Source organism: Xenopus laevis, chromosome 5S, assembly GCF_017654675.1.
Source record: "Xenopus laevis strain J_2021 chromosome 5S, Xenopus_laevis_v10.1, whole genome shotgun sequence".
In the NCBI taxonomy this organism is placed as follows: Eukaryota; Metazoa; Chordata; class Amphibia; order Anura; family Pipidae; genus Xenopus; species Xenopus laevis.
In genome coordinates, this window is record NC_054380.1 from 75,838,572 (window position 1) to 75,854,307 (window position 15,736).

The 15,736-nt window shown below is 35.8% G+C and overlaps 1 protein-coding gene across 1 annotated transcript in view; it reads left to right on the top strand.

Annotated features, from left to right (window-relative positions):
• The window catches only part of ube3d.S (ubiquitin protein ligase E3D S homeolog), a 30,478-nt gene that overhangs the window by 2,165 nt on the left and 12,577 nt on the right, over positions 1 to 15,736 (top strand). The window contains 6 exon segments of the mRNA NM_001095252.1: positions 1,697 to 1,787; positions 5,705 to 5,930; positions 7,138 to 7,207; positions 9,098 to 9,167; positions 10,813 to 10,921; positions 14,148 to 14,317. Coding sequence (NP_001088721.1) covers positions 1,697 to 1,787; positions 5,705 to 5,930; positions 7,138 to 7,207; positions 9,098 to 9,167; positions 10,813 to 10,921; positions 14,148 to 14,317 — 736 coding nt within the window.

The following is a 15,736-nucleotide window of genomic DNA, read 5'->3' on the forward strand; positions in this document are numbered from 1 at the left end:
CATAAATATAGCTTATCTTTTCATTTATATCTTTTAGCTGGTTTAGGGCCTGCACCTGTATTTTATCACTGAGGGCATATTGGTTTAACTTGTAATGTATCTAGAATTTATGTCTTTATTCTCAGTACCTGTCCAGAAAACAAAATGATCTCTGAGAAAAGGAAAGTGTTCTGTTTGCTTTTCTTAATACTGATGAGAGAAGAAACACCAGATGACTCTTAAAATGTAATTTACGAAGCAGAGTTAGTTTTTTCCTGACTCTAAGCAGTTGGCTAAAATGAGCAGTACATTTTTATGGTGATACAAAATTAATTATTTTAGCAGTTTAAAATAGTCTAAAACTCATCTGTGTCTTGATCTGAGAAACAGCCCACTGTACCTTATTATTACCTACTGAACTGTGCATAGTACAAAACAGGGCATAATCTATACTAATACAATAAATTGTATAAAAGCTTATATATTTAGGGCTGGGGCAAACAGGCAGATGTTCAACCCCCCCCCCCCCCCCCCCCATTTACTGCTATAGGAATTCGCTGTAAGACCTGGTGCAATGACTTGTTGGGCAGTTTCACTTGAATGTTTTTCACTCCAGAAAATTTTTGATCCCTTAATAAGGTTAATTCCAGGTCAAGGCTGATGTAAAATTGTTATGTTATAAAAAAAGAGGCAAAACTCTTTTTATAAAGCATTTTGTTAATGGAAACAGAAAATGTAAAAATGCACATTTAAAAAATGTTTTGTACATGACATTAAGTTACTGAGTTAGCTTTACTTTAACTTAAGTAAACTATTCCCAGCTCTCTTGCAACAATTGTTTTAACTGATGCTAAATTTAATATTTTGGTTTGAGTGTCTCCACTCTTTACATTCTGATAGAAGTGTTCAAATAGGTACACTGCTCTTGTGCATAATCCTGTTGAAGTCTCTAAATCGGTGATCCCCAACCAATGGCTCGTAAGCAACGTTTTGTTCTCCATGTCCTTGGATGTTGCTCCCCGTGGCCTAAAAGCAGGTGCTTGTTTTTGTATTCCTGACTTGGAGACAAGTTTTAGTTGCATAAAATAGATTTACTATCAAACAGAGCCTCTTGTAGGCTGCCAGTCCATATAGCAGCTAAGAAATAGTCAATCACAGCACTTATTTGGCATCTTACACTTCTTGCTTGTGTTGCTCCCCAACTTTTTTTTACATTTGCATGTGGCTCATGAGTAAAAAAGGTTGGGGAACCCTGCTCTAAATCATAAGTGTGTGGTCCAGTGCATTATGATTTGGTCAGGCTGCATTATGGAACTTTGATACTACTAGGAAAAAATGTCAAAGTCTGAACCCTAAAACTGGATCTTTTTTTGTTGTGCTATGTAATTTGACTAGTGGGGGGCACTGTTTCTTTACTTGACGACTATTTACTCCTCTAAAATGCATGTATGTATCAGAAGCACTACGAAAATCAATCCTTTTACTGACCAAAAATTATTTTTAAGTTTAACTAAGGGGTTTCTTTTACTATACAATTGGATATAAGCAGAAATTCTTCAAATAAGCATCACAGAGAGGTGCTATCGATCAGCTGTATCTGACAATATTTTAGTTCAAAATTATATGAAAGTCATTCGTAGTGCTAGGAAATATGCTATGAAAGCCTTTGCACACAATTTCTGTTAATGCTGAATGCTGTTCCATTATTGTTTTCTAGACATGCCTCTATTGCTGAAGGAAATCCTGAAGATTCAGAATAACTACACTTTTTACTGCCAGTCATGCGGAGAGGTCATAATCAAAGAACAGTAAGACATTCTGAATTGAATAAAATGTTCAAGATCCCTGCTAAAGTTGAGCATGCTGTGATACAAAACAACTGTCTGATGCTCCTCAGTGTGTGAAGGCACCAGCCTTACAGCAGGGCTCAAGATGTCATTGTGTGACATTTTAATTTATGAATGCAGCCTTTTCCTCAGAGCAGAAATATAAAAGGGAGTAAATGATATTATAGTGTAGTAGCACAAGTAGGATTCTATGACTTGTGCAGTCTATATGGGTTGGTTGGAAGGGTATATTTATTTAGCTAAAAAATCACAGTGGAGCCCTGTCATGTATCTGCTCTGCCCTCTCTGGGATTGAAACCTTGGATAGTGCTCTCCAGTGGCCAGGTTATCATCAAAAAATTTGAGCAAGAACACAACAAGTATATTTTCTCTGTCAGTGTCAGTTCTGATGCTTGAGCTGATAATTTAACAAAATCCAGTTTGTAAAACTTCCTCAGATATGCTGATTATATGGCTAATGTGGGAGTAATTGAATCATCACTTCATTGCCATTTCAGAAGAAATTTGATGTTTATTACACTGGAGGTTTTGTTTGCTTTGAACAGGGATGCGATATTTACGATGTGAAAGAAACCTCAAATATACCGTACAGGTATGGGACCTGTTATCCAGAATGCTTGGGACCTGGGGTTTTCAGGACATCGGATCTTTCTGTCATTTGGATCTTTATGTCTACTAGAAAATAATTTAATCATTAAATAAACCCAATAGATTGGTTTTGTTTCCAATAAAGATGAATCCTATCTTAAATATTTTCTCAAAAGAAAATCCCAAACACAGTGTCTTCCCAGTCCAGCAATTTGTCAGGCTCTCTTCTGCCTCCAAACAAAACAACATTATTGCCGACGATGGAGAAAGGAAGTGTTGGGACTAGTGACAGAATATCCATACTTGATACATGCCATTAATCACCTGTTGTCTATGAGTATAATATACAGGTATAGGATCCCTTATCCGGAAACCCGATATCCATAAAGCTCCGAATTATGGAATGGCTGTCTCCCATAGACTCCATTTTATCCAAATAATCCAAATATTTAAAAAGGATTTCCTTTTTCTCTGTAATAATAAAACAGTAGCTTGTACTTGATCCCAACTAAGATATAATTAATCCTTATTGGAAGCAAAACCAGCCTATTGGGGTTATTTAATGTTTAAATGAATTTCTAGTAGACTTAAGGCATGAAGACTCAAATTACGGAAAGATCCGTTATCCGGAAAACCCCAGGTCCCGAGCATTCTGGATAACAGGTCCCATACCTGTACCACCATAACCACTGTGGATTATAGTGTGGGTATCAATTATACACCTTTCTCTCTCATCACCCATAATAAGCACACTGTTTGATGTTACCATTCACCACAGCTATCTTTGGGGTGCTAAACACTTGTTTGGTGGCAAACTAATTAAGAATACTACACTATATTATTTTTCTGTTTTTGTCTTTTTCCCCCTTAAATATATTTTTGAGGTATACAGTAATTATATCTTAGTTTTGGAGCAAGTACAAGGTACTGTTTTATTATTACAGAGAAGATTTTAATTATTTAAAACATTTTTGGATTATTTGGATAAATTGGAGTCTTTGGGAGATGGCCTTACTGAGGTTTCTGGATAACTGGTTTCCAGATAATGAATCCCATACCTGTACTCAATATACCCAATTCAGGTTCCTGAAAAGTCTGTAAATCAGGCCTGGTCACATCAGCTGCCGTTCTCCTGTAGGGGCCCCATTTCCCCGTACTATCTTGCTTTATGTGCAACAGGCTGAAAGTATTCAAAGTATTGAGCAGAATGACAAATCTTATATACTATGAAAACAGATAAAATATTAAGGCCATCTCTGCAAGGCATAAACAAAATAAAATTAAAAATAAGAACAATAGGCATTACACAATCAGTCAAGCAGTCGGGTGTACAATAATATAACAGTATACCAGGCAATGATTTACAGACATCACTTGGTGCTAACAGCTTTGCTAACTTAATGTTTAAAGGAAGCCTACTGAAATCTATATTTCTGACCTACCTGTAGTTTATTGAGTCGTTGATCAAATAGGTGAGGTATTTAAGTTTTATAGGCCTTGGTATAAAAAGACTAAGAATGCTCTACAGCATGGCATGCTCTGTATCTAATTGTGGAGTGGGTAATAGTAGTTATTAGAACTGGTTTAAAAAAATAGAGCACACAATAGAATCTTTTCCCCTCTTTTGACTTCCTTCTCTTCTATTTAAACACATGCTTAAAGGACAAATAAAGTGGTATTCACAAGGGGTGCCAATTTCTTAGTTACTCCCAGTGAATGCAGAAACTTGCATTTCCCCTAGTTTGCTGCTCCTCTTCTGTAAATATGAGTCCATTGTGAAGTGACGGATTCTGGTACATACAATCCGTCGGCTCTCTGTAGTGGCAGGTGAACAAATTCTTTGAAAAGCAAAGGGGCTTTGAGTCCCAGAATCCATCACATTACAATGAAACAATGTGATTGAGGGGTTGCAAGAAACTGTGAGCCTAAGTTGGGTGGGAAATTGGTTTGTTTGAAAAGTAACAGACTCATGGTTTTCTTAAAATCTCTAGAATCAGATTTTTTTTAATATTATTTTGAACGTTTAGAAAACTGCGCAATTTGTGTGAAAATATGTTCCTTTATTTGCATTTCAAATTACACTTTTATACACCAGGGGGTTGGTTACTAAAATACAGAAATGTCTCAATTTTTTCTTAAAACAACTTCTACCAAAGTCCCGTGCACATTTTTACTGTACTTATCAATAAATTTACTCGAAAAAATCTGGTGCGGGAAAAGACGATTTTTTTCGGTATTTTGCCCGAAAACCATCAATTATTCGAATCATTGTATGAAACCCAGCGCAGATCATCTTCCAATTGTAAACGGGACATCTGCCATTGACTTCTACATGACCTTGGGAGGTTTGAGGTAGAGTACTTTTTTTATTCGCACCTTTAGCAGCCACAGGGTTTAATACATCACAAAAATTGAAGTTCTCTTTTGTCCGAAAAAATTGTGTTTTTCCCCTTTAAAAAAATCGGAGTTTAGTAAATAACCTCCCAAGTGAAAGGTCCTATTATTGAAGTTTATGGTATATTTATGTGTGAAATGAATTGTTGCCAATAGTATGATTTTTTGGATCCTGGCAAAACAAAGAGTAAATAAGTGCATTTTAGTCAAGGTGGTTTTCTGAATAATGGATCTTTCTGTAATTTGGACCAAATACATTAAGTCTACTGTAAACATTAAATAAACCCAATATGCTGGTTTTGTTTCCAATTGTATCTTAATTTGTACAAGCTACTATTTTATTATTACAGAGAAAAGGAAATCATTTTTAAAAATTTGGAATATTTGGATAAAATTGAGCCTGTGTGAGATGGCCTTTCCGTAATTCGGAGCTTTCTGGATAGTGGGTTTCCGGATCCCATACGGATCCCATACCTGTACTCCAATATGTATGAAGTCTTTATTTGTTTTTATTTTTTTTTGGTGTTTTTCTTTATTATATGCTTTAGAATACCGTCTTGCTTTAGAATACTGTCTTGCTTTTATGCTATGGAATACCTTTCTTTTACTAAAAAGTGATGGTATTAATTTCCCATCATGTGCTTGGCATAGTTTGCATGTTTTTTAACTCCACAGTCCCCAGTGTATTTGCAAGTTAAATGTTTCAAATATGACTAATGAGATTGCTTAATGTTCATGTTGCTAAATTATTTCTCGCTCATAAAGAGCACACACAGACGTGTTTAATTCTAGAAGCTTTTATGTGTGCTATTTGTGTATTTATTCTTTTTCCAACAACTTTCATTTACTTCACAATTATCTATCAGGACATAATGATGTGCTCCTTTCCTTTCAAGACAATTCTTTAGAGTTCTTCCACTACCTGGTGAAAACTGGAGCTCCCTGATTGAAGAATGGTGCTGCCATCCTGATCCCTTTGCCAATCGCAGTTGCTTGCCCAAGGTGAACGACTGTTTTCTCGGAGACACTTTCCTTTTGTTGAATACAGCAAATATTTCAGACCCCATTGTAGAGAATAATGAGAAGTCATCTGTTCCTCGTTTGGCTGATGCTAATGCCTTGGTAAGTTATTAACGTTAATGACATCAACTAATTGGAACATCCATATTGCCCAGTATAACTTATTCCAAATGAGATTTGTTTTAAATGTAACAGAATAGTGTAATCATTCTCATTCAGGGGCAGCTTTATCTAAATGTGAGATTAGAGCCCTCCACAGAAAACTTCACTCACTTTATATTCATTCTTTTGGAATTTTAGAACCATATTTATCAATATGTGTTTACCATTTGAGAAATACTCTTCTAAAAATTCCCATAGGAATGAATAGAAAGTGTGTGAATGTTTCTATGGTGAGCTCTAATCTTACATTTCGAGCTCACCATCACAATTTAGCAGCTCTTACTGTAAAAACCCTTTATTATTGTTATTATTATGCTTTGTTTCTCTGTACTGCAGTTCTGTTTAACAGATTAACAATATAACTGTGTAACTGTAAGGTTAAACAATCAACAGTTTATTTTTAGTCTTTTTGTTAGTCTTGTGTTTTAGCATAAAAGTATAAACTGACTGTATTGGACATTATTACAAATGCTTAATTACAGAAATAATTATGTTTGTTTTAAAATGTTTACATATGTGCTATAAGTGTGTGGCAATGATATAATGTACTTAGTTGTGCTTTAAACGGAAGAAATGGTGATAAAAATCTGTAAATTATTGTTTTGTTCCATTTATTTGGGCTTGAAATATGAAATGGAAATCTTTGCAAGGCCTATAAACAGACGGAAGAGACTGTATTTAAGTATTGAACACATGTGAAAAACCCATTTTATCTTTGCATTGAATATTGTGCCACATGCCAGATACATCAAAAATGGTTGGCTGAAAATGTGTTCCTCATGTAAACCACCTGCTTCTCAACAGAAGCAAATCCTCAGCTTGCTGCTGTTCTACAACAGCAATGTATAGAAGAATGCTGTATACATGCAAGGATGGTGATGGCTCTGAATACGCAGAAGTAAACCTACATTAACAATAGTATTGCTGCAGAACGCTACAAAGCTCTGTCTGCCTTTGTAGCAAAGTGCAAAGTTTGGATACATTCCCATTTAACAATTACAGAAAAGGCAGAATGTCAACATTTAAAGCAGAATAAGCTAACGTTCAGTCTGGGCTCCAGAGGGTAAAAAAAAAAAAAAAAAAGAGTACAATTCTATATTTCTAAAGGTGTTACATTACATTTAAGTGACATCTCTCTGCCTTCCAGAAATCAAAAGAAAATACTAAAGTTATTTGCAAACGATGCAAGGCAATGCTGGGAGAGAAAGTGTCATCAGGTATGTTATATAACTCTAATATATATAATAGATATATTCATTTGCAATGTGCCATTTGTACATACAGATGAAATAATATTTTCTCACACATTATTTCTAAGATTGGGATTTGACCTACCCTTTCACCCTAAATGGTACCTGCTGAACATGGACCCCCCCAAACCCCGTTGACATGCCCAGCCCAAAAAATAGTTCACAAACTACATTTCCAGGCCCCTAGCCTTATAGCTCAATGTTGGAAGTCACCAACCCCTTGGGAAAAAGCAGTCCAAGAAATGCAAAATGTTTAGCAACTAATAGCCAGACAGAATGATACCTCTAAATACATCAACATTTGGCAATTGTGGATACTGGAAAATGTATGATTGCATGTAAGTATGCAATTTGTAAGTATGCAAATTGGCTTATGTTGTACACCTTTCCCAGCTGTAACCTTACTGTTGCAACACATCTGTAATATTGATGGCTATATGTGTAATCACTGGTTAAATAAACTTGCCTGAACTAAAAATAAATGAAATAAAGTGAATATACATGAATAGATCCCACTCATTTGGCGAGGTCGCCAACTGAGTACACCTGAGCCTGGTTTGGCCATCCACATACTCAGCCAAATCAGTATAACAATCCATTGGAGTCTACAGAGACCCATTTGATGAGGATTGTATCAATGTACCAATGGGCTCCTCATCCACCTGCCACTTATTTTTATTAATAAATAAAAAACTCACCCATGTTTTAGTCATTCCTATGGGTTTTTTGAATTGTGTTTATCAATAGGAGAAAGTTAGAACACTCACCATAAGATACACATGTTTCTAAAAATCTCATAGAAATGAATAGAACATGGGTGATTTTTTATTTCTTGAGCTCTAAACTCACATTTTGATAAATCTGCCCCCCAGTGTGAAAAGGGTTTTTCACCTTCAAACAACTAGTTGTTTTCAGATAGATCATCAGAAATAACAACTTTTTACAATTACTTTCTATTTTCTATATGTCACCGTTTTTCTAATATTGAAGTGTAAAGTATCATTTTCACCTTCTAAAGCAGCTCTGGGATGGGTGGTCGCCGACCCTTTAAACTGTTCTAAATTGATACATTTAGTTGATACATTTCTTATCTTTGTCCCTGCTGAGCAGAATCCCTGAGTTTCATTATCTTTGTCCCTGCTGAGCAGAATCCCTGAGTTTCATTAAAGGAGAAGGAAAGCTACTGAAGCAGTTTATTACCAATAGATTAGCCACAATAGTGCAAACTATAACACTATATTTTTCTGCAGAATGCTTTACCATACCTGAGTAAACAGCACTTGAAGTGTTCTCTGTTTGTTTAGGATAGCAACTGCTATATTGGTTTGGTGTGACATCACTTCCTGCCTGAGTCTCTCCCTGCTCCCTCATAGCACTGGGCTCAGATTACAGCAGGGAGGGGAGGGGGAGAGGAGCAAACTGAGCATGCTCAAGGCCGTGCCCTGGAGGTTTAAGATGAAAACAGGAAGTCTGATACAGAAGCCCATGTGTACACAATAGAAAGGAAGAAATGGGGTGTTTTTTTTGACGGAGCAGCATTACTTTGAGAGTTTACTGGTGTATTTTTATATAGACCTTTCTAATAAAGCTTACTTAATTTTAGCCTTTTCTTCTCCTTTAAACGCAGCTGTTAGAATTGAAAGAATACTTGCTAATACTCCAGAGATGCTGAGAAATGTATCAACTAAATGTTGCAAAATTGTAACAGTTCAGAATCTGCACCTGAATTACTGAGCTGCCAGACTCAGAAAAAAAGTTTTTATTTCTGGGGAACAATCTGAAAAAAACTGAACTGAAAAAAGTGTTTGGAAGGTGAACAACCCCTTTAAAAGTGAGGTTTTTTTTTTCTGTTTGTAGATGCTATCAAGTACTATATCACAGAAATAATGATTCACCCATCAAGCCAAGGTTATTGCATGATATCAAGGTAAGTGAAAGCTAGTCACCAATGCAAAACATATTGGTTCTTTATACGTTAGTACAGGTAAATGATCCTTTATCTGGAAACCTGTTATCCACAAAGTATTATTATTGGGAAGACCATTACGAACAATTTTAAGCAAATAATTCAAGTTTTTAGAGTGATCACCTTTTATTTTGTAAAAATAAAACAGAACCTTGTACTTGATTCAAACTGAAATACTGGAATCCATATTTGTGGCAAAACAATCCTTTTGAGTTTATTTAATGTTTAACTTCTTTTTAACAAACGTAAGGCCTGGTGATCCAAATTAAAGAAAGCATTCTGGATAATAGATCTTATAGCTGTATTGCAATTTGTCTAATTTGATCAGTTTATTTGTATTTTGTCACTGTATTAGTATTTTTGTTACATCTTTGTTGAATAAGGCATATTCTACCTTTACTTTGGTTTTTCTGCTGCTTGCTTTACCAGAGATCTCATAAATACCCACAGGCAGTACGAGACTCGTAAGGTTGCGTGTCACAGTCTTACAGAAGTCTGCTGTAGTGAAATAAACCTCACTTGGCCTTATGCTGCTCCCTGCACTATGTTTATCTACTAATTTGACCCTCTGGCAGAATTCCCAAAGAAGACTGGGACTTTATCGTAATTTGGAGCTACAAAAATATTTACATTTTTTACAGGGTTATTTTTGTGATCCATATGGATTTATGCATTCTTAGTTATTATCAAGTATCCCTATACTGTCTAATTATTACAGAGAAAATGCAAATCTGAAACAAAACAAATTTCTTATTGTAAAAGGATTTTATAGGAACAGCACTTTCTGGAATGGATAGATCCCATTTCTTTTCCTCAGCCTAGATATATTAGAGACACACACAGCTCCTTACACACAATTTACTCTAATGCCTGTTTTTGTTAGATTGTATGCTTTAACAGATAAATAAAATACAGGTATGGGACCTTTTATCCAGCATGCTCGGCACCTGAGGTTTTCCTGATAACAGATATTTCTGTAATTTGGATATCCATACCTTAAGTCCACTAGAAAGTCATGTAAACATTAAATAAACCCAATAGGCTGGGTTTTCTTCTAATAAGGATTCATTATGTCTTAGTTTGGATCAAGTACAAAGTACTGTTTTATAATTAAAGTGAAAAAGGAAATAATTTTTAACAATTTGGATTATTTGGATAAAATGGTGTCTATGGGAGATGGCCTTTCTGTAATTCTGAACTTTCTGTATAACGGGTTTCCATATAAATGGTCCCATACCTGTATACATACATTTAATCTTCCTACCAGTGAGACTTAAGAGGCTACATAGTCTAGTAATGACAGGCAAACTGGATACAAACTGCTGTGTAATGCAAAATAGTTTTTGTCGTCACACCTGGCTCCAAATTTGTTAGTTGCTTCTGTTTTAAAGGTATGAAATTATTTAGAAGATAGTTGATTTTATCATCTGTTAACAATTCCCAGCCTTGGAAAGTCTTAGCTCTATACAGTAGGGTGCTGACGGCTCATAAATGGATAATACAACACATTTTGTTTCTCGTAATGAGCCTTTACTTTTAGCAGCTTTTCTTATCTGTGATAGTTATTGTGGCTTTACACTGTGGTGACTAGTTTCTGTTTCTACAGAATGCAGTTTTTGGAAAGTATTTTAGTGCGGCTTCTCATGGAACACTCTAACTGTAGGAGTACTTTTAGGTTCTGCATTCAAGAGTCAGATGGCAAGCACTTTCTTTTGGTAAGACATGGTTTTATGTTCACATTATACTGGCAAGTGCAAGATAACATTTTAGCATCCACAAGTATATTAAAGTCAGGACTTTGACTCTTTCATTCGAAAACATGCTGACTTGTGTATCGGGTTGTTGCCTTGCAGCATGGCCCACTTTTGCTTGAATAACAGTTCACAGACAGATACCCTGACTTTTTTTTTTTTGGCAAAAGTCACAGCAAGTCATTCTGGTCCAGAGGCACTAAAGCATACTCAACCCATCATTCTGCTACCACCATGTTTCATATATAGCTACGGTTTTTCTGTTGGAATCCAGTGTTTGCCTTTTGCTTCTAACACTAACAATTCTATTTTGGCCTTATCCACTGACAGAAGGTTCGTCCAATATCCTTCTGACTTATCCATGTGGTCTTTAGAAAACTGTAGATGGGCAGCAATATTATTTTTTTATATTAGTGGCTTTCTCCTTACAAGCCTGCCAGGCATACTATTGTTGTCCTGAGTTCTGCTGATGGTGGAGTGTGAACACTAACAAACAAGGGAAAGTTGTGCTCACCACTAGTTTTTAAAATCATTAGGCGGGGGTGCAATGAGGGTGTGACCACAAAATACATATAGACAAATACAAGATTCCTCTGCACTCAACCCATTATCAATATATTTAAGACAGAGACATTTTGTGCATACTGCTACTGAAAAATGCCTTACCCTTTAAACAAAACAGGGATTGTTTGTCCATATATTGCAATATTTTTAAGCTGGCCAACTACGTCAAAGTCATCCCATATCTGGCCAGTCCTATGCTCAATTTTCATTTGATTCATTAAGAATTCTATGGTTTCATTATACATTTTATAAAAGGGACGAATACGTTTTACCTGCAACTTACTAGCTGCTTTCAAAGTAAAACTCCCAAACTTGGCTGCCCTTTTATTAGACACCAGTGGGATCACCTGACTATAGTTGGAGGGGGTGGGAGCTACAACATGGAGCTGGTCACTGCTCTTGTAGAACTATAACAAACAAGGGAAAGTTGTGCTCACCACTAGTTTTTAAAATCATTAGGCGGGGGTGCAATGAGGGTGTGACCACAAAATACATATAGACAAATACAAGATTCCTCTGCACTCAACCCATTATCAATATATTTAAGACAGACATTTTGTGCATACTGCTACTGAATAATGCCTTACCCTTTAAACAAAACAGGGATTGTTTGTCCATATATTGCAATATTTTTAAGCTGGCCAACTACATCAAAGTCATCCCATATCTGGCCAGTCCTATGCTCAATTTTCATTAGATTCATTAAGAATTCTATGGTTTCATTATACATTTTATAAAAGGGACGAATACGTTTTACCTGCAACTTACTAGCTGCTTTCAAAGTAAAACTCCCAAACTTGGCTGCCCTTTTATTAGACACCAGTGGGATCACCTGACTATAGTTGGAGGGGGTGGGAGCTACAACATGGAGCTGGTCACTGCTCTTGTAGAACTATAACAAACAAGGGAAAGTTGTGCTCACCACTAGTTTTTAAAATCATTAGGCGGGGGTGCAATGAGGGTGTGACCACAAAATACATATAGACAAATACAAGAGTCCTCTGCACTCAACCCATTATCAATATATTTAAGACAGCGACATTTTGTGCATACTGCTACTGAAAAATGACTTACCCTTTAAACAAAACAGGGATTGTTTGTCCATATATTGCAATATATTTAAGCTGGCCAACTACGTCAAAGTCATCCCATATCTGGCCAGTCCTATGCTCAATTTTATCTGATTCATTAAGAATTCTGTTGCTTCATTATACATTTTACAAAGGGACTTGGTTTTACCTGCAACTTACTAGCTGCTTTCAAAGTAAACCTCCATACTTGGCTGCCCTTTTATTAGACACCAGTGGGATCACCTGACTATAGCTGGGAAGGGTGGGAGCTACAACATGGAGCTGGTCACTGCTCCTGTATAAACTACAACAAACAAGGGAAAGTTGTGCTCACCACTATTTTTTAAAAAACATTAGGCGGGGGTGCAATGAGGCTGTGACCACAAAATACATATAGTCAAATACAAGAGTCCTCTGCACTCAACCCATTATCAATATATTTAAGACATAGACATTTTGTGCGTACTGCTACTGAAAAATGCCTTACCCTTTAAACAAAACAGGGATTGTTTGTCCATATATTGCAATATTTTTAAGCTGGCCAACTACGTCAAAGTCATCCCATATCTGGCCAGTCCTATGCTCAATTTTCATTTGATTCATTAAGAATTCTATGGTTTCATTATACATTTTATAAAAGGGACGAATACGTTTTACCTGCAACTTACTAGCAGCTTACTTACTAGCAGCTAGTAAGTTGCAGGTAAAACGTATTCGTCCCTTTTATAGAATGTATAATGAAACCATAGAATTCTTAATTATTGCATAAACAGTGCAGAATTTTTAATTGTCTTTAGAAAGTTTTTTACTTCAGTATGAGGAAGCTTATACTAAATTTTCATTTTCACGATAGTTCTCCTTTAAGGTGTTGTTACTGGGAAGTAGCCTGAAGAACAAGTTGTGTATACGTTTGCTTACTGCTAAAATGGAAACCTGGAAATATTGCCAGCCCAGATATGGAGTTAGCTATATAGGGTTTTACTAATGGGTTGTGTCAATAGGTCCTACTATCTTGTACCAAGAAAATTGGATGTTATTGGTGTTGTTGACGCACTGGATATGAAGCCAATCCCACTCTGAAAATGTATTCCACAACTTGCATCGCACAAATTTGTGAAGGACACAGGTTAACACAGCTGCTTTTACTGTTGAATTCTGGTAAAAAACACTGCATATTGGGTAAAAACAAGATGATTTGCATGAACTTTACCCCATGCACCAAGTTCTTAAATGATGCATGTTCTATAACATAGGATGCACAACAGATAAGCTCTGTAGTATATAATGTTTATTCTTCAGAACTTATCCTGTTATTTACTGTTTATCCTGTGAATGGCGGCCCCCATTGCTACACAGCAGCTTGTTTATATAAATTATAGTAGTGTTTCTGTAGCATACATGCCAGTTTTACCAGTGCAGGGAAACAATACATTATACTTTAAAATACTTTAATGTGTGTGTGTGTGTGTTACTGTTCCTTTAAAGCTCATTAAGCTCTTGGCTGTGTATTAATTACCTCTTTTTTTTTTTTTTTTTTTTTGTCCTGCCCTCTTTAGCTTTGGCTTTTGAATACGGATACATTATTGGTGGAATCACCAAGAAAGCCAGGGACTCAGAATAATTGTTTCTTTTCTGACAATAATGTCATGGCTTCTTCAAGAGCCCTAGAGGCAAGAAATGCTATGCGGGTACTCTTCCTACCTTGCTCGGAAAACAGGAACAAACAGTAAGTGATTCCATTATTTCATTGGTCCAACAATCGATGTGCAGGCCGCGCACTCCTGGGTATGAATACAGATCGCTCGACTCCAAATTGTTTAAAAGGTAAATACTTTATTTAAGACATACAATCAAGTAACTATGGCGTCTGAGGTCTGACGCGTTTCGTGACAAAGCACTTCCTCAGAGACCTCATTTCCTGTCACATTACACCGAGTTTAAATCCCCCCCACACACCTGAACATTAATTAAGACATTAAAACATTCTTTCTTTTACTCACTAAAAAGTCGCGTTAGTTGTATATAAAACAAATATTGGAAGTAGGGATAATCCTATAAATAAGTTCATTGATTGATATAATATATAAACATAGACCATATAATATATATTTCATATCTTAGATAATTACAGTACTTCATTAATGTGACATTCAATTTATTTTAATCCATAATTTAGAAAAATAATTTGATATAATAACTGCTATTTGGAGACGTATAAGTGAAAAATCTTATAACCATTTTATCTTTACTTGTTCACAAAGCGATCATGCAACAATGTATAAATATGTTATCACTAGACATACACAGTGTAACTATATAAAGCAAGTAATTAACATTAAAAGTAACAACTGATGTCAAAGACTGAATTTAGCCCTTCAGGTTGTCTGGTGTGTAATTGAAATATCCATTTAATTTCCGTTTTTAAAACTTTAGCTTGTAAATCACCACCTCTAGGGCCCAAATTCACTCTTTCTATTCCCTGCACTGACATCCATTTAATATTTCCACCATTGCACTCCCTAAAATGTCTTGCCACGGGAGTATTTGCTTTTTCTGATTTAATATCATTGATGTGCTCACGTATTCTGTTCTTTAGATTTCTGATCGTGCAGCCTACATACTGTTTGCAGCATTTTAGACAAGTTATTAGGTATACTACTGATTTGGTATTACAGTTAATATAACTCCTAATTTGATATGTCTCTTTCGTTACATTACAAATGAAAGATTCGGATACCTGAACCACCTCACAAGTGACACATCTCTTTGCTCCACATCTGAACATTCCGACACTATCCAGCCATGTATAAGATCTAATTTCCTTATTGTACAGACTAGGTGCTAATTTCATACCCAATGTAGGAGCCCTCCTTGCCACCACCTGGATACCTGGCTCTAAAAGTTGCTTAAATGTTGGGTCCCCATATAGTATGGGTAAATGTCTATTTAGAATATGTTTGATCCTATTGAATTGCATACTGTATCTCGTACTCATTACTATTTTTCTCTCCCTTTCATCTTTCTTTTTTTGTATGTCTTTTCTCATAATTTTCCATCTTTACCAAACTGATCTTCTATCCCCCATTGATTTGTTCCACCCTTACTTTTAATTAGATTCTTCCTATCAAGTTCCAATGCAAAAAGG